Here is a 23522-nt window from a genome sequence, read left to right on the forward strand (position 1 = left end):
TGATTTTATGTAATTATTGGAATAATTAATTATTAATTGATTTTATATAATTTATATATATATATATATATATATATATTTATATATATATTTATATAAATTATAATTTATTTTCTATAATATGTAGTGTGCGTATGTATATAGAGAGAGGTTTGATTTTATATAATTATTTGAATAACCAGTAATTTGAGTTATTGATTTTATATAATTTCTATTCTTTTCTTTTTATATAAATTATAATTTATTTTCTGTAATATTTACAATATAGAGATTTGATTTAATATAACTATTTAAATAATCAATAATTTTAATATAGATTTGATCAAATTTATGTATACTTTTATAGAAATTATAATTGATTTTTTAAATATATTTAGTATATATATATATATATATATATATGTGTGCTTCTATGTGTGAAATACTATGGAATATTTAAAAAGATTTTATATACACGTGTATGTGTATATATGTGTACAATATATTTTTTATGTGTAAAATAACATTTTGAATCGCTTTTATATAATTTATACATTTTTAAATACATTATTTACTTTTTATAATATTTAGTGTATGTGTGTATATATATATATATATATATATATATATATATATATATATATATATATATATATATATATATATAATTTTACTTTACAAATATATATTCTATATAAATATATACAGTTTATATATTGACAAGATGTTTAACAAAAATGTAAAAATAAATCTTGCTCCAAATAGACTCTTGCACCAGATTCTTATGAGAAGTGAGTCCTTGAGATCACCAAACCGCGAATGAAAAATAAATATGCTCCATGATAGTGAGCACACATCTTTGATTACAAGGCGGCAGAGAAGCTGACAGTGTTTTATTTAGAAAATAAAGCATACAGTCTGCTCTCTGCACTGCTGATAAGGAGACTCTAACACGCTCTCCTCCTGCCAGCCCCTCCCACCATGTGCGTCAGTAGCTCTGCTGGTGTGGTTGGCTGTTGCTAGGTGGCTGTGTGTGAGTGTGTGGATGGAGAGAAAGAGACAGAGAGAGAGAGACATTTCGGGCTAACACGGGCAGCTCGTTGAAGTGTGTGTGTATGCATGTGTGTGTGTACAACTAAGACAGCTGCACTAAGCTCAGCACGCATTCTGTCTGGGCCTTGAGCTGGTCTCCGGCCATCTACAGTCACACACACACACAGACACACACACACACACGCAAACACACGTACGCAAATCCATACACCCACATACTGACATACACTGTAACACCTGCACACAAACTCACACAGAGACTATGATCCACTGTTTTCGCAAGGTCCAATGGGAATAGCTCTGATTTGGTCTATAATCACGATTCTTGTCAGATGGATTTTGTCTAAGGTAGGTTTCGGTGGATTTCCTAGTTGGCTCGGCTTTTATTACTCGATAACTCTCGACAACTGTTCTCCGTCTGTTTTTGAGAGAAAACTAACTCCGTTAATAGGCCGAACGCTTTGACGTGTGGATCTAGATCAGATACAGATCGTGACTTACAGATAACTTCACTCGGAAAGTTGCTCGCGTGGGGCTTGCTAATCAAGTAGTGATTATGAGTCAGCGAGGAAACCCCACCGAACCGCATACAGTCCCGCTCGCCATGGCTCAAGTCACCTTGGGATAAGTGAATGAGTTTTCCATTTGGTTTCTTTGAGTATTTGAGTTGCGAAACGTCCTACTCTTGCTTATGTAGGCTTTTTAAGTTAAATTCTGGTATTGTAAAATGTGGTGTTTTGTTTCAGAGATAAAACTTGCAGTATAATGTGCATTTATTATAGTTATATCCTTTAAAGTTGTGATGTATTGTGATGCACAGTTTACATCCCCCTTTCACAATCGGCAAAATGTTAATTATTTGACAAAATAAGAGGGATCATTCAAAATGCATGTTTTTATTTATTTAGTACAATAAAAGATGTTCATGAGTCCCTTGTTTGTCCTGAACAGTTAAACTGCCTGCTGTTCTTCAGAAAAATCCTTCAGGTCCCACAAATTCTTTTTTTTTTTTTTTTTTTTTTTTATTTGAACCCTTTCCAACAATGACTGTATGATTTTGAGATCCATCTTTTCACACTGAGGACAACTGAAGGGACTATTACAGAAGGTTCAAATGTGTGCCATGCATTACGAGCATTAAGAACTTTTTGAATTTGAAGATCAGGGTCGATTTAACTTATTTTGTCTCTTCTTTGTATGTTCTGTAGCTTCTAAAGGGCAGTACTAATTAAAAAAATATGATATTTAGGCAAAAAAAATGTAAAATGTACACAGCTCCATTCTGTTCAAAAGTTTTCACCTCCGACTCTTAATGCATGGTTTTTCCTTCTTGAGCGTCAGTGAGTGTTTGAACCTTCTGTAATAGTTGCATATGAGTCCTTCAGTTGTCCTCAGTGTGAAAATATGGATCTCAAAATCAAACAGTCATTGTTGGAAAGGGTTCAAATACACAAAAATGCTGGAAAACCAAATAATTTGTGGGACCTGAAGGATTTTTCTGAAGGCAGTTTAACTGTTCAGGACAAACAAGGGACTCATGAACAACTAAAGAACACAGCTGTGGATCATTCAGGTAACAACACAGTATTCAGAATCAAGGGGGTGTAAACTTTTGAATGGTGTCATTTTTATAAATTCAACTATTATTTCTCTTGTGCACTATATGTAAGCATATTTTATGTAAAATATCTTAATCAGGTCAGTACTAAATAAACAGTAACATGCATTTTGTATGATCCCTCTTATTTTGGTAAAATAATTAACATTTTGCAGATTCTGAAAGGGGGATGTAAACTTTTGACCCTAACTGTACATCTTAATGAAATGTATTATCGGAAATGGAAAAAAAATGCACTTGGTTCTGTACGTTGGCTTTTAAGTGGATGGAGGGAGATTTGAATGTAAGATTGTGGTTTGGTTGATTTGGCTTTGGGATAAAATGATTACTTGAGTAATTTGATTAAATTCACCATGAAACGAAAGTTTTTTTTTCTGTATTGTGGGCAGACTTTAACAGATTGTTGATGAAAAGCATGAATCATTTGCAATAAGGTCAATAGCTAATCCAAATATAAAAAAAAAAAAGTAAACTTGGATAAATTCTAAAAAGACATGCCAATAAATTACGGTGTTCACCAATAAATTGCCAATAAATGCTAGTAAATTCCTTGATTCGCACCAAAAAAAGTCATGTGACTTTGCCTCAACAGATCATGTGATTGGATAACATTTAAAGGGACGGTTCACCAAAAAATTAAAATTCTGTCGTAGGGTTGTGCCGATAGACGATAGTATCGTGTATCGACGATAGTCAGAGATATCGCCTGTTGCTGATGCCTTTGACGATATTAAGACGATTATTATCATTATCCGTCAAAAAGGCACCTAACTTTAGCGATGCAGCGCGGTGAGTCGGTTCTAGGATGCTTCAGAAACTTGCCGCAGTATAAACACAAGCATAGAGTAGATAGCGCCGCAGATGTGTGCAGTGAAAATGGGTAAGAGATTTATTCATCATACAGTGTACATAGATTAAGTGTAGACAGTCATTAGGATAACAGAGGTAGTAAAATGTGGTTTAGGCTGAAATAAATACGATATATGAGAATCCGTCTGTATATAGTAAACATAAACATTCACCTCAGTAACATTTGTATGCGTTAACTAGAATTACGATGCGATAAAATGGCGCTAAACATATGCACGTGAATTACACGCACATCGCTTCTCCACATTCTATATGAACTGAACTACAACATGAACTGATGACAAAGATCAGACATATAGCGGAAGCATTATCGCAATATGACGGGTAAAGAAAGATACATTCATTTACATTCACACACGCACATTTACCGCTCCCTGAAGTTAGCTGAAAATGAAACCGAAAGTAAACTTTAACCTCTCGACAGAACTACCGTCAGCGCTCTGTACACGCACAACTGTGTCACAAGTCACATGCACTACCCTTACAAAACAAATAAGGACTTTATTACATATTGACACATTTACATATTATTAAATAAATTAGCACGACAGTATCGTGTATCGACGATCTCACAGGCTGACGATATGAAAATTACTATTCTGTCATTAATTACTCACCGTCATGTTGTTCCAAACACGTAAGACTTTGGTTCATCTTCGTAACACAAATTAAGATATTTTTGATGAAATCCGAGAGCTTTCTGACCCTGCATAGACGGCACGCAACTGAAACATTCAAATGGCACATAAAGGTAGTGAGAAAATCGTTAAAATGGTCCATGTGACATCAGTGGTTCACGAAGAAAACAAAAATAACGACTTTATTCAACTATTTCTTCTCTTTCGTGTCAGTCTTCGTCGCACGTTCACAACAGTACCACGACGCATTTCTTTACACACAAAAAATATTCTCGTAGCTTTATAAAGTTAAGGTTGAACCACTGATGTCAGTAGACTATTTTAATAATGTCCTTACTACCTTTCTGGGCCTGGATTGTGTTAGTTGCATTGCTGTCTATGCAGGAACGAAGGCCTACGAGTTTGGAACGACCTGAATCATTCCAATGATTAGTCTAAAGAACTAAAAAGTTCATCTTGAAATGATGTTTTTGTCAGGCAATCCGTGCGGTAAACAAAGAGGAACAAAGTGCTGCATTATTTTCCCACTGCCTTTTCCTGGATTAGTTTAAAGGAAGTGGTGATGGTGTTTTCCCCTGTTTGAAGGCCTCAGTCGAACTTCCAGTGGGAGACGGCGGTGTGGAACGGAGTCCGCTGTGGTTGTGGCGTGTTACTGTGAAGTCTCTTGGTGAATTGATTGGGCTCCGTCCCTCTTCACACAAGCCTTTAACTTGTTTCGCATCCAAACGCTGTGTCAATAATTGGCTTGTAGGCCTGCTAACCTGTGCAAATAGACCCCTCAAAGCATTGCTAAAATTCCTCAAGAGCTTCATAAAAGGTGGCAATCGTGCCTTTTACCACCATCAAAGCAGACCTTGGGTTTGCTGTGGCAAGAAATACATAGATTTATCAGTATTTGGATATGTAGAGTTGATACATGGTGGTAATCAGGTGAAGTCGGTGACATGAAGGTTGCAGGAAAACTTCTAAGGAATAGGATCGATAAAGTTGAGAGTTTCTGAGTAAACTGTTGTCATAGTTCCTCAGGTTTTCAGGTTTTCCCAATGGAGCTGTTCTTGAAGTTGGTGCAATGCAGGTGGATTTGGCTTTGGGATGGAATGATTACTTGAGTAATTTGATTAAAGTCACAATTAAATGGAAGTTGCAACAGATCCTTTCTTCGGTATTTTGATGTACTTATGAGTTTAAAGGGATTGAAAAAGTTCCCATCGGTTTTTGATTGGATTTTGAGATGTTAGCGTTTACAAAAGGTTCGGGTGAATTTAGTTTTTATGCCATTTTTAAATATTATAAGGGATTCTGGACAATATTATATTATGAAATTATATTTTTTTAAATTATATTTTATGTATAATCATATACATATTTTATATTATGAAATTCTGGATTATGTTATAGGTCAATACTATAAAGTTGATTTATAATATAAATGTTTAGTTCATTATATTGATATAAGTTACTTATCTGTTGTCTATGGAAACACATTTCCGTCACTGAATAAAAAATAAAAAAGGTAATTGTGACTTTTTCTCACAGTTCGGACTTATTTTTTCTCAGAACTGCGTATTTGTATCTCACAAGTTTTCTTTTTCTTGCAATTTTGAGTTTTTTTGAGTCTCTCAATTGTGACTTTTTGCTCAGACATAAACTCGTAACTGTGAGTTATAAAATTAGAATCTAGAGATATTAAGTCAGAATTACGGGATATGAACTCACAATTGCGATAAATAAATTCAGAATTGTGATAAACTCAAAATTGTAAAATATAAACTCGCAATTCTTGAGGTTTTTTTTCTCAGAACTGTTTGCATCTCACAATTCTGACTTTTTTTTGCAATTGCAAGTTTATATCTCGCAATGCTGACTTTTTTTCTCAAAATTGTGAGATAAACTTGCAATTTTGAGAAAGTCTTATAACTGCAAGTTTATTTCACAATTCTGACTTTTTCTTGGAATTTTGAGTTTATATCCCACTTTATAACACTTAGTTGCTAGTTTATTTTACGCAAATCTGAGAAAAAGTCAGAATTGTGAGATATAAACTCGAAATTGTGAAAAAAAAGGCACTTGTGAGTAGGGCTGTGCAATTAATCGAAATTCGGTTTCGATTTCGATTTCTGCTTCAAACGATCATGAAAATGCAGTAATCGAGATGAAACGATTATTGCGCCCCATTCTGCCCTTTTACCAGTGGTGCGCTTTCGCTCCTCCATAAAAGCCAAATTTCACATGCAAATCAGCTAAATCATGTAAGGTGGCTTTCATAAAATGGGACGTGATTGATTTATTAATGTTTCTTTGATGTTGTGTTTTTAATAGCACGTAAGAAAACTTGCGCTGTCCTTTGTTAATGCGCTCAGAGACGGAGATGAAAGTTATCTTTTAGCTCAAGGTGCGCACCTAAACGGTCAAATACACGCAAAAATATTTCAAAATGAGGGGCTTGGTGATTATTCATGTAAACTCTTGTCAGTTATGTCTTAAATGAACATAAACAGTTGAGAATGAAAATCCGTGCGTAACAGTGTAATGGGTCCGTGTGGTTAAAGCGGCAACACATAATATTCCTTTTGGCGTCTCTGTGCCTAATATGAATAAAATGTAAAAATACGTTTTATACAAGAAACATTACTCACTGCTCTTGAATGAAGGACGTTTTTAGTTTTAATAAGAAACAAAGCATGTTTAACTATTAGAGTGAAGACATTGTTTTATTTTACATTCAAATTCAATTTCTGTAGTATTGTTAGACTACTTTAGACTTGCATAAAAGTATTCAGTATTTTTAAAGCACTGTTTGTTTTATTTGTATCTTTTTCTCGCTGTATTGCTATCTTTAAATTAATCACTATGTAAAGTTTTGGAGCCTGTCATAATCGTTTAAATAATCGTGATTACAATATTGACCAAAATAATCGTGATTATGATTTTTGCCAAAATCGAGCAGCCCTACTTGTGAGATACAAACACACAGTTCTGAGAAAAAAAAAATCAGAATTGTGAGTTTATATCTCACCCTTCTGACTTTATAACTTTATATCATGAGTTTATATCATGTAATTCTGAGAAAACAATCTGAATTGCCTGTTTATACCTCACAATTCTGGCTTAATTTCTCACAGTTGTGAGTTTATATCACGTAATTCTGAGAAAAAGTTTATATCCCACAATTCTGACTTTGTATCTTGCAATTCTGACTTTATAACTCACAGTTGCAAGTTTATATCACGCAATTCTGAGAAAAAAGTTAGAATTGCGAATTTATTCAGTGGTGGAAACAGGGTTTCATAATTATAGGCCAATAATAAATGTTAAAAATGTCTGTTACCTGATATGTTTTTGTGTTTACAAATCTTTAATAATGACTCAGACAATGCTGGAAGTGTAGATGGAGTTCCCCTGAAAAATGGCACATGTCAAACATTTGACAGTTACATATTAAAACTACGTAAATGGTGACAGCAGTTGTTTGTCCGCATTGTGAAACCAAACGTATCACAATAGTCCATCTTGTAAACAGAGTTAACACACCCAGAATTCTTTCTAAAGATAAAATATGGAATGTTTTGCTTTTATGTCATTGTAGATAAATGTAGATCTTATGTTCTTGACTGCTTGTCCAGTCATGAGCATGTGCGTTGTTTTATTCTGATCAGATGCAGCCATTCATTTGCATTGCAAATCCCTGCTATCATAGTGAAGTAGGCGTGACGGCATGCATTTTTGAAACGCGAGATGTTGATCGTCTAAATAGTTTAGCTGAGCGTGATGTCTCAATGAGGTATTTAAGAAACATCAATGAATGACACACAAAAGAATAAATTGTTGAACAAACTAGCTGGATGGGTTTGAGTTTCAGGTTCGCCCAAGGCTACGGAGAGTCTCGTGTCAGACAGACGCAGCAGTGTTAAGACAACTAACCAGCTTTTGACCAATTATAAATGAGATGGAACATAATGTAGTTACATTTTTGTGACTAAAATGTTCTGAAATAAAAATTATAGAGAAACTGTAGGATGAGTAAACAGTAGCTGTAATGGATTGGATTCGGATTATTCAGTATTTTGGCTAATATGTATTTTCATTTATACTTTAAAGGAATAGTTCACCCAAAAATGAAAATTCTGTCATTAATTACTCACCCTCATGTCGTTCCAAACCCGTAAGACCTTTGTTCATCTTTGGAACACAAATTAAGATATTTTCAATGAAATCCGAGAGCTTTCTGACCCTCCACAGCAACACAACTGACATGTTCAAGGTCCAGAAAGGTAGTAAGGACATTGTTAAAGTAGTCCATGTGACATCATTTTGAGTGAACTGTCCTTTTAAAATCAAAGTCTAGTACTCTGCTCCATTTAACTCATTTACTAATTTTAATCTGTATTATGTGCAAAAATTAGTCTTGGTTTGGCTAGCAGACTAGGCTTAGTTTGGAGTCGAAACTTTTTCAGTTTGTGTAGTCAAGTCAAGTGTAGTCTGTAGTTGCAGTAAATCTCGATTAATCCACATCCACCCATGTTGGTCTGGTCTTACTACTTGTACTACTACATCTTGCACCTTTTTAATCCTTTAAAACCCTCTACAAGAGTTATACAATCTAGACTGAGGTATATTTATGTATATTTATATTTACTTCCTAGTTAATTGTCTATATTTAAGTAAATATTTTAGAGTTGAGGTCAAAAGTTTACACCCCACTTTCAGAATCTGCAAGATGCTACCTGAATGATCCACAGCTGTGCTTTTTGTTTAGTGACAGTTATTCATGAGTCCCTTGTTTGTCCTGAACAGTTAAACTGCCTGCTGTTCTTCAGGAAAATCCTTCAGGTCACGCAATTCTTTGGTTTTCCAGCATTTTTGTGTATTTAAACTCTTTCCAACAATGACTATATGATTTTCAGATCCATCTTTTCACACTAAGGACAACTGAGTGCATCTATTACAGAAGGTTCAAATGCTCACAGATGCTCCAAAAGGAAAAACCATGCATTAAGAGCTGGAGGGTGAAAATTTTTTGAATTTGAAGATCAGGGTAAATGTAAATTATTTTGTCTTCTGGGAAACATGTAAGTATTTTCTGTAGCTTCTGAAGTGCAGTACTAAATAAAAAAATATATTTATTTAAATTTTTTTTAAATTTTAAAATGTACACATCTTCATTCTGTTCAAAAGTTTTCACCCCGGCTCTTAATGCATGGTTTTTCATTTTGGAGCATTGGTGAGCGTTTGAACCTTCTGTAATAGTTGCATATCCCTCAGTTGTCCTGTGTGAAAAGATGCATCTCAAAAGCATGATGTTAAATGCTAAAACAGAATTTGTAGGACATGATGGATTTTTCTGAAGAACAGTGGGCAGTTTAACTGTTCAGGACAAACAAGGGAATCATGAATAACTATCACTAAACAAAAAAACAAAGCTGTGGATCATTCAGGTAACAACACAGTATAAAGAATCAAGGGGATGTAAACTTTTGAACGGGGTCATTTTTATCAATTCAACTATCATTTTCCCTTGTGGACTATATGTAAACACATTTTGTGTGAAATATCCTATTCGAGTCAGTAGTAAACAAATAATAACTTGCATTTTGTATGATTCCTCTTATTTTAGTAAAATTTTAAAGGAACACTCCACTTTTTTTGGAAATAGGCTCATTCACTCCCTCCGAGTTAATAAGTTGAGTTTTACCATTTTGAAATCCATTCAGCCATTCTCCTGTTCTGGAGATATCACTTTTAGCACAGCTTAGCATAGATCATTGAATCCTATTAGACCAATAGCATCGCATTCAAAAATGACCAACGAGTTTCGATATTTGTTCTATTTAAAACTTGACTCTTCTGTAGTTATATTGTGTATTAAGACCGGTGGAAATGCAAAGCTTCAATTTTCTAGGCTGATAAGATTAGGAACTACACTCCCATTCCAGCGTAATAGTCAAGGAAGTTTGCTGCCGTAATATGGCCGAAGCAGGAGCAGTAATATCACACAGCACATGTGCAAATGCTAAACTAGCTGGGAACTCATTTCTGATAATACTCCGCCTGCTTTGGCCATATTACGGCAGCAAACTTCCTTGACTATTACGCCGGAATGGAAGTGTAGTTCCTAATCTTATCAGCCTAGAAACTCGCAGCTTTGCATTTCCACCGTTCTTAGTACACAATAAAACTACAGAAGAGTCAAGTTTTAAATACAACAAATATGGAAACTAGTTGGTCATTTTTGAACGTGATGCTATTGGTCTAATAGGATGATCTATGCTAAGCTATGCTAAAAGTGATATCGCCAGAACAGGAGAACGGCTGAATGGATTTCAAAACGGTAAAAATCAGCTTATTAACTCGGGGGGAGTTGGAGAATGAGCCTATTTCCAAAAAAAAGTGGAGTGTTCCTTTAAATAAATATATGTTTTGTTAATATTTAGATATGTTTTAATAGCTTTTTTTTTGTGTTTTATCTAATATTCATTATTAATGCTGGCATACTTTAGTTTGTTTTCTGTTGTTTTTATTATTTTTAAATGTGTTTTCTTTTTTTCTTTTTAAATTGAGCTGGTCATTTAACTGCTCTCAAAAAATGATTTGCGGTCTGTTGTGGATAAAAAGTTTCCATTACAGGATGAGTGCAAGCTGATGTTTGTTTTTGTCTGTTGCAGGCTGAATTCAGGGAATTGTTTTGCTGTAAATTTAAAATCAGCCTACCTATAAAAAAATGTTTAATGATTTCTGCTGAACTACCAATTTTTATATTTTTATTATGATTATTTTCTATTAGTCCTTGTTTGGACCTCTAGCCAGCTTGTTGAAAGTCAGCAAAACAGCACAGATCGTCACGCCTCGCTGGCGTACAGGCGGCGTTGGTCTCTCCAAGAAATTCAACTCCTCCGTTCCCGCTCCGTGTCCGGCTGCGCTGATGCCGCTCGTGTGCTGAGCCCATATGGGCACGGCTGGGTGGTTTGTCATGCCCCGCTCAGCCCCCTGGTAGAAATTACTCACACGCAAAAACACCAAGTAATGTGTGTAAACACTGAGTTTGTTGATACTAAAATACTGTCACGGCAATAGCGGATGACTCGAGTGTCATTTTTCACCGGCCTGATGGTGGTTATTATGGATAGGGGATGTCAAAATGTCATGTGAGGGTTACTGCAAGGTGCAGTTGTTTTTGTAGCCTGTATATTCACTTAGCAGTTTTACAGTTCATCTGTTCCACTGGTTATTAACTTAAGTCAAAGCACTGTCATCAGTTAAGGCCTGTTTGCCTCTCAAACTGCAGACTGGCCTACAGCAACGTTAATACCCTGAGTGAATAATGCCCGTCTGCAGATTACCAGACCCTCTGTCTTTCATTTTTAATAAACGCACGTGCCATAGGATTACATGAGCGTATTGTGCTGAAATCATCTTTGTAGTTGCGTGTCACAATCATGTGTAGGGATTTTAACAGTAATGGCAAGATGCCATTGGTGTGGTTTGGTCAATATTTATACTAATATTTAACTTTCGTAATAAGACAATGTCTATTACCATATAATTTTGTGCTGAGGTATTAAATCATGATGGACTTCGATTCGATTACAAATGGTTCTTTTTGTTGCAAAATTTTTTCATGATTATATTGATTAAATGTAAACGTAGGTTTAACCAGTTTTGTTTTACAAAATTAATACAATGAGAACATATATTTAATACAAATACAGATAAAAAAAACTATATATATATATATATATATATATATATATATATATATATATATATATATATAACATATTTGCAGTAGTACATAATATATAACTATATATATAATATATAATTATAATTTAATTATAAATGTGTGTGTATATATATTGCGTTAATACATTATAATAATTACATATATTACAACATATTATAATTTATATATATAAATATAAATAGCATATTTGCAGTAATACATAATATATAACTATATATATAATCTATAATTATAATTTAATTATAAATGTGAGTATATGTATGTGTATATATATGTGTGTGTATATATATATTGTGTTAATACATAATATATATTATAATAATTACATATATTACAACATATTATAATTTATTTTATAATTTATATATATATAAATATAAATAACGTATTTGCAGTAGTACATAATATATAACTATATATAATATATCATTATAATTTAATTATAATTTAATTATAAATGTGTGAGTATATGTATATATATATTGCGTTAATACATAATTTATATTATAATAATTACATATTACAACATATTATTATAATTTATATATATATATATATATATATATATATATATATATATATATTATATATTTGCATGAATGCATATGTATCTTTCTATAATAATAATATAATTAGAATTTTATATATATAATGTATATAATACAAATACAGATAATCTAAAAATATATATAATTGTTATAATAACAATTATATTTTATTTTACATTAATGCATATCTATACATATAATTTATATTTACATTAATACATTATTATTATTATATATATAATACAGATATATCAATATAAATACATATAATTATAATAATATATAATTTATATTTGCATTAATACATAATATCTAACTTGTATGTTTAATATCCATATATGTATTGCATTAAATACGGCAACAGTTGCTGTATGAACAAATTGGACTGAAAACCAGAACATAAATGCTGAGATATTGTCACAAGGCTGAGATGTTCTTTGCCTATTATCGCCCATCTTTAGCGACAGCCCTAGTTTTGTGCATTTGCAGTTTTATTGGGCAGAGGCTCGAGGCGCGAGAGGGCTGTTAATGGATAAAAATCAAGTATGCAAATTGGTTCAGTCCATTGACGTCAGAGACTGAATTGTATGCCATCTGGGGACACCCTGACCAGCCATCTAAAAGCTGCGCTCAAGTGCTCGTCTTTGTCTGCGTATGTACAGCTTCTTTTTGGGTCTGTGACGGCACAAGACGTGCCAGGTCTTGTGGTTTCACAGCAAACCTTTCTCCTCATCATCTCCTCCAAAGGATCCCTTGTGTTTTTTGAGTTCACATGAATGAGTCCTTTCCAGAAACAAAGGAAATACGACAGCGAAAGGTGGATGTGTTCATCAAGTCCTCTCACATAGTCCTTATGCTGGCGCCTACTTGTGTTTTGTACTAGCAGTGTCTGTAACATCTAAAAAAATAAGCCTGATCTACCTTTAAGAAACAACGAGTACGGAAACTACGTGTTCGGCACACAAAGGCCTCTTTCGAGTGCTGCGGTCGTAGAAAGCTCCGCCCACTGTTCTGGGACGGCCAATCACACTGGCGTCTGCATAATGAGCAGCGGTGCGAGTGTCTGTTCTTGAATTAATCTCTGAATGGCCCAGTGTGGAAGCATAATGGACAGGAGAGCAGATTACACTGGACAGATGATGCAGGTTTAATTCAGTGAAGCAGGCGTCTCTGCTTCAGCTTCCTCCTCCTGCTGCTGGGAAATTGCAGTATAAGTGTGTACTGGAGGCTGGGCTGCTAACAGAGTTGAGCTCACGTTCAGCCCTTCAGCATGTGTGTTTCTCTCATGTGATTATAGCAGAATTGAGTTTTTAAGTTATGAAATGGCCAGTCACTTAAATAAGACATGTTTAGAGATATAGGACAACTTACACTTGGAAAATTAAATTATTTAATTAATTCCAAAAAAAAAAAAAAAAAGAATTCCACATTTTATTTATTTTTTATTATTTTTTTTTTATTTTATAAAGGAGTGTGTTTAGGGATGCCTTATTTATATATTGGATATTTCGTTTGTGTGTTTAGTGCATGTTTATGCATTGAGATTTTCTTTGCTGTCATCTAAAATTTCTTTTAATATTCAGAGAAACTAATAGAAACACTGTTAAATGTAAATATTGACAAATCAAATAATAGCAAATATTAAAATGCATATTTATTTTGTCATACCATAATAATGTTGATACATATTCACTTTTTTACATTTAATTTCTACTGTTTATTTTGAATTTATTTAGATAAAATAATACAGTATTTTAATATCTGCCAATTCTTAGTTTTTATCAAGTAATATAAATCTGAAATAATTGGATTATAAATATCATTTTGATTTTTAATATCTTATATGTATTTTTCATACTGTTTTTTACCTTAATTTTTAAGTGATTAAATTTATTTGATGCTGTTTTTATTTGCTATTTATTTAAACAAGAATACGGTATTATATTTGATAATATATCAGTCATTTGTCACGTTTTACGTTTTAATGCTGTGATGATTTTTTTTAACTTTTTTTTATATAGTATTGAATTTAATTGATGCTGTTTTTATTTTTTATTTATTTAGACATATTGTATTTTAATATCTGCCATTTATCAGTTTTTAGAGTAGAAAAATAAACTAATTATTGGATTAATGATATCAGCCAGAGTTTTATTATCTGTACTACACTAAACATGTTCAATAGCATATTTATAGATATGAATTAATGTTATGACATTTTGTTATACCATGATAATATGCATTTTTCATACTGTAATTTTTAATGTTGTGGTGTGTATTCGATATTTTAAATAATTTAATTGAATTAGTTGTTTTTATTTTTTATTAATTTAAACTAAATAGTGCCATTTATTAATCTCAGTCATTTATCAGGTTTTTATTGTTATTGTATTTTTTTTATTAGCATTAATTTAAGATGTTTTTATTTTTTATATTAGACAAATTATTGTAATGTTGTGATGCATATTTCCATATTCCTTATTTTAAGGGATTTAAGTTGTTATTTTTCTTTTTTTTAAATTATTACACAACTTTTTTTTTGTCAGTTGTCTTCAGGATTGTTTGTTCACCTTTGGATTGTTTATATGTGTACTTGAAAGACACTCATATTTGTCAAGGCCCTTAAAAAGCCCTGTTATCCCTCTTAAAATGCCATTGACTTTAATAACATTTAATACAAAAGCATATTTACAATTATTGGTTTTCATCAGAAGCTTCCAAAACAAAATCTGACAAAGATTTCTAAAAGAAAATGAACAATAGAGAACAATTATGAGCTGATATTCTTTCTTGAAGTTGTTGTGGTGGTGTTGTTTGAGCCTTATTTGAATATCCACTGCTGAACATTTGGCTTGTATATGAGTTTTTCCCGCGTGTTTGAGTAAATGCAAATACTAACGTTCGTCTGCATCTCTTCCCCCGCAGAGACGCGGAGCAATCTCCTATGACAGCTCTGATCAAACCGCTCTGTATATTCGCATGCTAGGTAAGCATCATCTTCCTTGCCTAATGCACGCACACACACACACACACACACACACACACACACACACACTCAACCTGTAAACAAATTCAGACACAGGGTAGATGTACCGCTCTGCACTGGAAGTTACCAAGCGCAGCACATTATACAACAGATTGTGTAACAGAGAGGATGGAAGAGCCTCAACCATCAGTCAAAAAGCCTCTGATAATCTCTTCATTACATCCACAGCTTAAGTCATTCCTCAACTGGGAATTGCTTAGCGTTTCCCTGAATTTTCCTTTGATTTAATACTTATCAAGCCCCCGACTCAGATTGCTGACCCCAGGGACCTCCAAGAGTTTTATCTGTTCGCCTTTTGACTTCATAGGACAGCACTAAAAGATCTGACACGGCCTGATGTTTAAACGTTGCGTATGAACAAAACGCACACTGAAAAGTGCTTACTCAATCCCATGTTGGATTAACCAAGGAATCAGTTTAGGTTTATGCTTAGTCATTTTTTTCTGTTAGGAAATTTTGATCTCAGGGGTAAATGAATACTTTTTCTAGACATTTTATGGGAAAACTAGTGTGAGATAGCGAGTAAGAGTAGTTTCATTGCAGTTTATCATCTCTGTTATCAGCACAGGTTAAATTTACAGCCTCTATCATTTTTATTTTAGTTTCTAGGATTGTGAGACACAATAGTGTCACGTGTTTGGATGGCACAAGTGAACTTTGTGCAGGTTTTGGCATCTATATGCTAAAATTATTATTTTTTTCTATATTTGTTAATTTTGTTGTTTTTATTTGTAAATCTATAGATTTACAGAACAGGTGCTATTGGATATAATTGGTTTTTAGTTTTGTAATTCAAAAGGGATAGTAATAGAGTGCAACAGTTGGGTTACAGAAGTAAAATTTTCATTCATTTCCTCCATTAGGACATAATTTTTTTTTTAATGATAATTCATAAACCTTTAAATGCGGACCTATTGTGAGCCTTGAGGTTGTTAATAAGTGGTATAGGCTTTTATTGAAGCCATCGCATTATTTCAGTTTATTTTTTTAAATAATTGTGTACCAGTGGCATTCATGGTGAAAAACTACATTACCCATAATGCTGAGCAGAAAAATTCCACCAATCAGAGAGTTACAACCAGCAAATCATGCCAAAAGAGCTTGCAGGGAATCTCCCTGTGCCCCTTAAAAAATATATAATTAACAACTTTACATGATTATTTTTAGATTTCACCATCATTTTTATTTTGTCATTCACAATGCTTCATGGGATTGTAGTTGTTTTCCACATTTAAAAGGATAGTTTATCCAAAACTAAAAATTACCCTATGATTTACTCATCCTCAAGCCATTCTAGGTGTACATTCTTCTTCCAGACTAATACAATCGGAATTAGTCCAAGCTTTATAATGGCAATGAATGGGTGAGATTTTTAAATCCAATAAACTCCATCCGTCTATCATAAAAAGTACTCCACCAGGGGGTTAATAAAGGTCTTCTGAACTGAATCACAATGTTTAAGAAAATATCCATACTTTAGTTATAATCGGTAGCTTCCGCTAACTGTCATATGCCCGTTTATGATAGAGTGGCGTTCCATCGGATGACGTAGTGTACGCTCTGAAATTAGAAGCATTTCGATATAAGCCAAGAGGAGACGGGTTTTCCTTTGCTGTAAATAAAACGTGGCTCTTGCGAGACTAGCATAATCTTACCAGAGCTTACGCTATGCCTACTTCTTACGTCATCCACTGGAAAACCACTCTCCTGAATGCAGGTACGGAAGGCGTTTGTTAACTCTCTGGAGCAGTGTGGAGCACTTTTTATGATGGATGGATGCACTTAATTGGACTTGAAAATTTCAACACCCATTCACTGCCATTATAAAGCTTGAAAGAGACATGACAGTTTTTAATATAACTCCGATTGCATTCATCTGAAAGAAGAAAGTCATATACACCTAGGATAGCTTGAGGGTGAGTAAATCATGGGGTAATTTTCATTTTTCTCCCTTTAGGCCAGTTCATGATGTCTTAACTTGTTGGCTTGAGACTTTTTTGACAGGGTTCGTACAAGATGCTTAAAGTGTTTGAAGTACTTGAATTTGACTTTTTGAAACCCTTGAAAATAGCAATATTCCTGAAGTGGTATTTGAAAAGTGCTTTAATTATTGAAAGACAATGTATTTATGAAATAAGTGTTTAATTTTGTCAATAAGCACTTATCTTTTCATGCAACATCCATGCAATACAAAAAACATCCTACCTTTTTTGCCTATTTCAGTTAATGTCAGAAAACAATTGAGCCAAGCTAGCAGTAGTACTGACAGTGTCATGTAAACATGGCTGAAAAATAAACCAAATCAATTGCGTAATTTATGCTGGAACCACTCCTATTGATTCAAACTCGTGACTTCGATCATTCATTTCAACCGATTCACTGACAAAAACCAGATCACAATAAAAGAGTAGAATTTTCGAATTTCAGTGTTGCTTGTAACGACTTTGAAAAGCACGTAGTGATGAGTGAAATGGAGATTTTTGAAACTCTGAATCAGTTAAAACATTGCTTTGCAAAATGATTTACTATTTCAAAGTGCTTCAATCGGATCTTGTATCACGAAACATTTGTTTCAACTCAGGACTTCGAAGCGTGGATCGCAAATCATTTGATTTTGAGTGGAATGGGTTTGTGAATCATTTAGCGAATTATTGTAATAATAATCGGTGATACGTAAATTGAAGTCCCCATCTAACTTAAATTCAAATCAGGACTTCAGAGCGTACATCGCAAATCATTTGATTTAGATTGGAACTTTGAATCTTGTATTGTGAAACATTTGATTCAGATCAAGACCACAGCTTTTCACAAATTTAGATCGGAACGGGTTTGTGAATCATTTAGCGAATTGAATGATTCAAATAAAATCATTTGCAATACGTGATTTGCAATCCAAATCGAATTCACGACTTAAGAGCATGGATCGCGAATCATTTGATTTAGATCTGAACCTCGAGGCACAGATTGTGAATCATTTGATTCAGATTGGGACTTCGGGTTTGCAAATAATTCATTTCAGATCAAGACTTCGGAGCGATTTTGCAAATCTTTTTCTTAAACAGTAGAAAACATCAAACCATTAAACATCAAAACATATAGTATTGTAAAAGTGTATCATACTTTGTATATTGTGCTTCTCTTTATTTTTGCCATTTTTTTTTTATTAGTATATTTTTATTTATGTATTTCTCTTTTTTTAGAATTTGAAATGGAAGAGATTGTTCGATAAGTGAGATTTCTGATTGAAGTACTTGAAAATCAAAAAAGTAGCGTTTGAAAAGTCCTTAAAAGTCTGGAATTTCAATTTACAGTATCTGTACAAACCCTGTTTTGAAAATCCTTATGGAAAAAATGAATGGAAAAATACCCCCAGAACCAGTACTGCTGAAAAAAAATTGGCAGGCACAATTGCACTCCATAGTTTATGGCAAAAATGCAACTGTTAGAGAGCCCTTTCTTTAAGAGTGCATGTCAGAAAGATGCCATGTGCATGTAACAGTCATTTTTATTTATTTTTTCTTGTTTTTAACAATGTTGTGTAGACTTATCAAGCTGTGCATCAGTCGTAATGTGAAAACAATTATCAAAATATCATACTTGGGAGAATTTCAGTATCTGTGCATCTCAAATGTGTTAAGCAGTCTTTAATTTATGATGAAACCTACGTAAATGTTATACATGAGGCCCATGATCTGTGCTGTCAGAGATTTTACACAACAATGTTCTAAGAATGTGGTGTTTCCACATAAGCACCATTAAAAAAAAAAATAGTTCAACCAAAAATTAAAATTCTGTCATTAATTACTCACCCTCATGTTGTTCCAAACCCGTAAGACCTTTGTTCATCTTTGGAACGCAAATGAATATATTTTTGATGAAGTCAGTTTTCTACACACGTTCACAGGAGTTATTGACAGAATTTTAATTTTTAGGTGAACTATCCCTTTAAATCCGTTGATTTGGCATTTATACTAGTTCATCACATCCAAGTTCGGACTCACACTGACTGCTTTGCTTTCTGTCACTGTACCATGAATTAGCAATCTGCTAGAACATCATAACAACCTGGAGTCTCCAGACGTTCAGTAACATCACCTCCTCAAGCATGTAGCCAAAAACCTAGTGAAGCTAACCCTAATATTTGATCGTAATTTCTTTTTTTGTTTGTTTTTAAGCTGTGACAAACAAAACAATCAAACCCTCATTCGTGTTTACACCAGGTATGAAACCAACACATCTCACCAGGAGAGACAGTCCCGCTCACTCGCTTTCACGGCCTTTTCCCTTTAATAACTCTTCCACACCATTCCTCCTTTAAAGACCTGCGTCAGTGGGCACAGTCTAATCAGTGGCATTTCTCACGTTAAAATGTCTTCTAATACTACTTGTGGGTCAGGAGATGAGTTCTGGTTGCGTGCGAGAGGTCTGGCGGCAAAACAGAAGACGAGAGCGCACTTTTTTGGTTCCATAATTTGGATGTGGTCTTGCTTCCTCGACCTCCGTGGCTTTTTCTTCTGCATGTCCGTATAGCTTCCGTCTGTTTTTGTGTTTTTTTTGTTTGTTTTTTTGGTCTTATTCGCCTGTTGCATGTTGACATTGTGCTACACTCTTTTACGGTCGTTCCGACTCTGATTGCTTTTTTTTTTTTTGTTGTTGTGTTTCGTTTTAAAACTCATGTCTGTCTTTTTTGATTCATTTGAATCGTGTTTTTTATGTAATTGTAATTCACAGTTTTGGTATTTTGATAGGAGCTTGTGTAATATACAAACAGCTGTTTTCAAGTAAGTAAATATACTGGTGGGAGGCTGTTTTATTATTTGTTTATTGACTTATTTACACGTTGACTACTTTTTTACTGCACATTTACTCCAATCAGTAGTGACTGACATGTTGGAGGCTGCCATTACTCAGTAAAAGTTTATGCGTCCCCCTCCTTCTCCCTCTCCATGCAAATACACACACACACAGCCAGAGTTTGATGAAAAGGCCTATTGAATGACTTTTTAACAGATGTGACTTTAGAGCTTTGGCCAGCCTCGTTGAAGTCCCTCTGATTTCCTCTCCATTCTGTCCTGGGCTGAAGCACAAGCTTGTCTTTCTTCCATGCGTCCTCCTTTGCTCCTAGCCGTCTGAATACTAATGCATAAGTCCCTCTGGCATGGCCGTGCATGGTCTGTTCCCTGTCCTCCCCTTTTCCCCATCCATCGGCGGTATGTGTGTATGTCTGTCTCTCTGTCCCCCTGTAGCCAGGCCTGTAACCTGTTGCATGTTGTGTTTGCTAACAAATCTCTTGAGGACTTGTGTGTTGATGCCTTCTAGGAGATGTGAGAGTGAGAAGTCAGGTAGGCTTTGAACCTGAACGAAGAGGCTCGCACCCGTACCTGGGCGTCGATTTCCGCACTTTGCACTGTAAGTACCCAATTCAGCACTCGCATGCATTCCTATCTCTGTGTGGTGCAACAAGGAAGTCTTTATCCATGGGTGTTGAATATATTTACAGGAATAGCCTTGTGACAAAACAAAAATGTAAATATGTGACCCTGGACCACAAAACCAGTCATAAGGTTAAATTTTACAAAACTGAGATGTATACATCATATGAAAGCTCAGTAAATAAGCTTTCTATCGATGTTTGGAAATTTGGTTTGTTAGGATAGGACAATATTTGGCCGAGATACATCTATTTGAAAATCTGGAATCTGAGGGTGCAAATAAATCAAAATACTGAGAAAATCACCTTTAAAGTTCTCCAAATTAAGTTCTTAACAATGCATATTACTAATCAAAAATTACATTTTGATATGTTTACAGTAGGAATTTTACAAAAAATCTTCATGGAACATGATCTTCACTTAATTTCCTAATGATTTTTGGCATAAAAGAAAAATCAATAATTTTGACCCATACATTGTATTTTTGGCTATTGCTACAAATATACCCCAGCGACTTAAGACTGGTTTTGTGGTCCAGGGTCACATATTTTTGATTAAATCTGAGAGCTTTCAGAGCATGCATAGAAGGCAACACAACTGAAATGTTCAAGGCCCAGAAAGGTAGTAAGGACATTGTTAAAATAGTCCATGTGACATCAGTGGTTCAACCATAATGTTATGAAGCTATGAGAATACTTTTTTGTGTGCAAAGAAAACAAATAACGACTTTATTCAACAGTTTCAACAAGTCACATGGACTATTTTAAGGGTTCTAGGCCTTGAACATTTCCCAATTCTCATAGTCACTCTTTCTACCAATGTGGGTGAGCTGAATTCAGGATACGTACAGTTGAAGTCAAAAAGTTTACATACACCTTGAAGAATCTTCAAAATGTGAATTATTTGATCAAAATAAGAGGTATCAACCTCAATACAAAATGCTTGTTATTTTTTATTTAGTACTAACCTGAACGAGATATTTGACATTGAAGATGTTTACATATAGTCCACAAGAGAAAAAAGGAGTTGAATTTATAAAAATGACTCTTTTCATAAGTTTACATCGCCTTGATTCTTAATGCTGTCTTAATGCTGTTCTTCAGAAAAAACCTTTAGGTCCCAAAAATTCTTTGGTTTTTCAGCATTTTAGTGTATTTGAACCCTTTCCAACAATGACTGTATGATTTTGAGATCATCTTTTCCCACTGAGGACAACTGATTACAGAAGGTTTAAACACTCACTGATGGTTCAAAGTGAAAAACGATGCATTAAGAGTCAGGGGTGAAAACTTTTGGAATTTGAAGATCAAGGTAAATTTAACTTATTTTGTCTTCTGGGAAACATGTGTCTTCTGTAGCTTCTGAAGGGCAGTACTAAAGGAAAAAAAATATGATATTTAGGCAAAATGAGAAAAATCGACACGTTTATTCTGTTCAAAAGTTTTCACCCCCGACTCTTAATGCATCGTTTATCCTTTTGAAGCATCGGTGAGGGTTTGAACCTTTTGTAATAGTTGCATATGAGTCCCTCGGTTGTCCTCAGTGTGAAAAGATGGATGTCAAAATAATACAGTCATTGTTGGAAAGGGTTCAAATACACAAAAATGCTGAAAAAACGAAGAAGGTTGAGGGCAAACAAGGGACTCACGAGCAACTGTCAAACTACAAAAAAATCTGTTAACAATACAGTATTAACAACCAAGGGGATGTAAACTTATGAAAAGAGTCATTTTTATAAATTCAACTCCTTTTTTCTCTTGTGGACTGTATGTAAACATCTTTAATGTGAAATATCTTATTCAGATCAGTACTAAATAAAAAATAACATGCATTTTGTATGATCCTCTTATTTTCTGCAAAGTGTACGCAAGCTTTTGACTTAAACTGTACGTTTAGCACATGGAAAGATTTATTGCTCTTTTGTTGTGGTGAAACAAAACCGTTTTAAAGACTCTCTTTGGACCGTTCTTGTGTTTTGTGCTTCAGTGAGGCGTGACCTCTCGTAGGCTGCCTGAGCAGCACAATTGCAAACGATAGCAACCAAAGTTTTAAACAGCAGGGGCTCCAGTCAGTGGGACTGGGGGTGGATTTGGACAAGAATGAAAGCTCAAGACACTAAAAGCTTGAAATCTGAAAGCAATTTCAGCTTGATTATTAAGGATACAAATTTTCTCTGACATTTTGCATCATGGAATTTCCATGTTCTCTTTCTCGTGTGTGTCTGTTTGTGTACAGCCCGTGCTGAGTCAGCAGGGTCGATTCCAGCTCGGAGAATCCGGAGGCTCTTTAGTTTCCAGCGACACCTGCTTTCGTCCCGTCTGCTGCGAGGAGCGCCACACCTCAACCCACTCCACATCCTGGACGAGGACTACTGCGGTCAGGCCAAGGTGTGGGACCACAAACATACTCTGTGCTTCAGTTTACATTGAATGTTCAATATTTGTTTGTTTATGGTTTCAAAATCAGTTATTGATTTTTTCATCTGTTCTCACTGTAATTTTCTCACAGTGTATGCTTGAAAAGGTTGGAAGCTGGAATTTTGATATATTCCTGTTTGACAGACTTACAAATGGTAAATATTTGATTATGAAGAACCT

General features: G+C 34.2%; 1 protein-coding gene across 1 annotated transcript in view; it reads left to right on the plus strand.

The window, feature by feature from the left end:
• The window catches only part of pde7a (phosphodiesterase 7A), a 45124-nt gene that overhangs the window by 15384 nt on the left and 6218 nt on the right, over window positions 1-23522 (plus strand). The window contains exons 2-7 of the mRNA XM_073830571.1: window positions 15373-15433; window positions 19669-19713; window positions 20242-20274; window positions 20813-20902; window positions 23161-23312; window positions 23434-23497. Of these exons, the coding sequence (XP_073686672.1) occupies window positions 15373-15433; window positions 19669-19713; window positions 20242-20274; window positions 20813-20902; window positions 23161-23312; window positions 23434-23497 (445 nt within the window). The remainder of the gene's footprint in view (window positions 1-15372; window positions 15434-19668; window positions 19714-20241; window positions 20275-20812; window positions 20903-23160; window positions 23313-23433; window positions 23498-23522) is intronic.

This window comes from Garra rufa, chromosome 24, assembly GCF_049309525.1.
Source record: "Garra rufa chromosome 24, GarRuf1.0, whole genome shotgun sequence".
Lineage (NCBI taxonomy): Eukaryota > Metazoa > Chordata > Actinopteri > Cypriniformes > Cyprinidae > Garra > Garra rufa.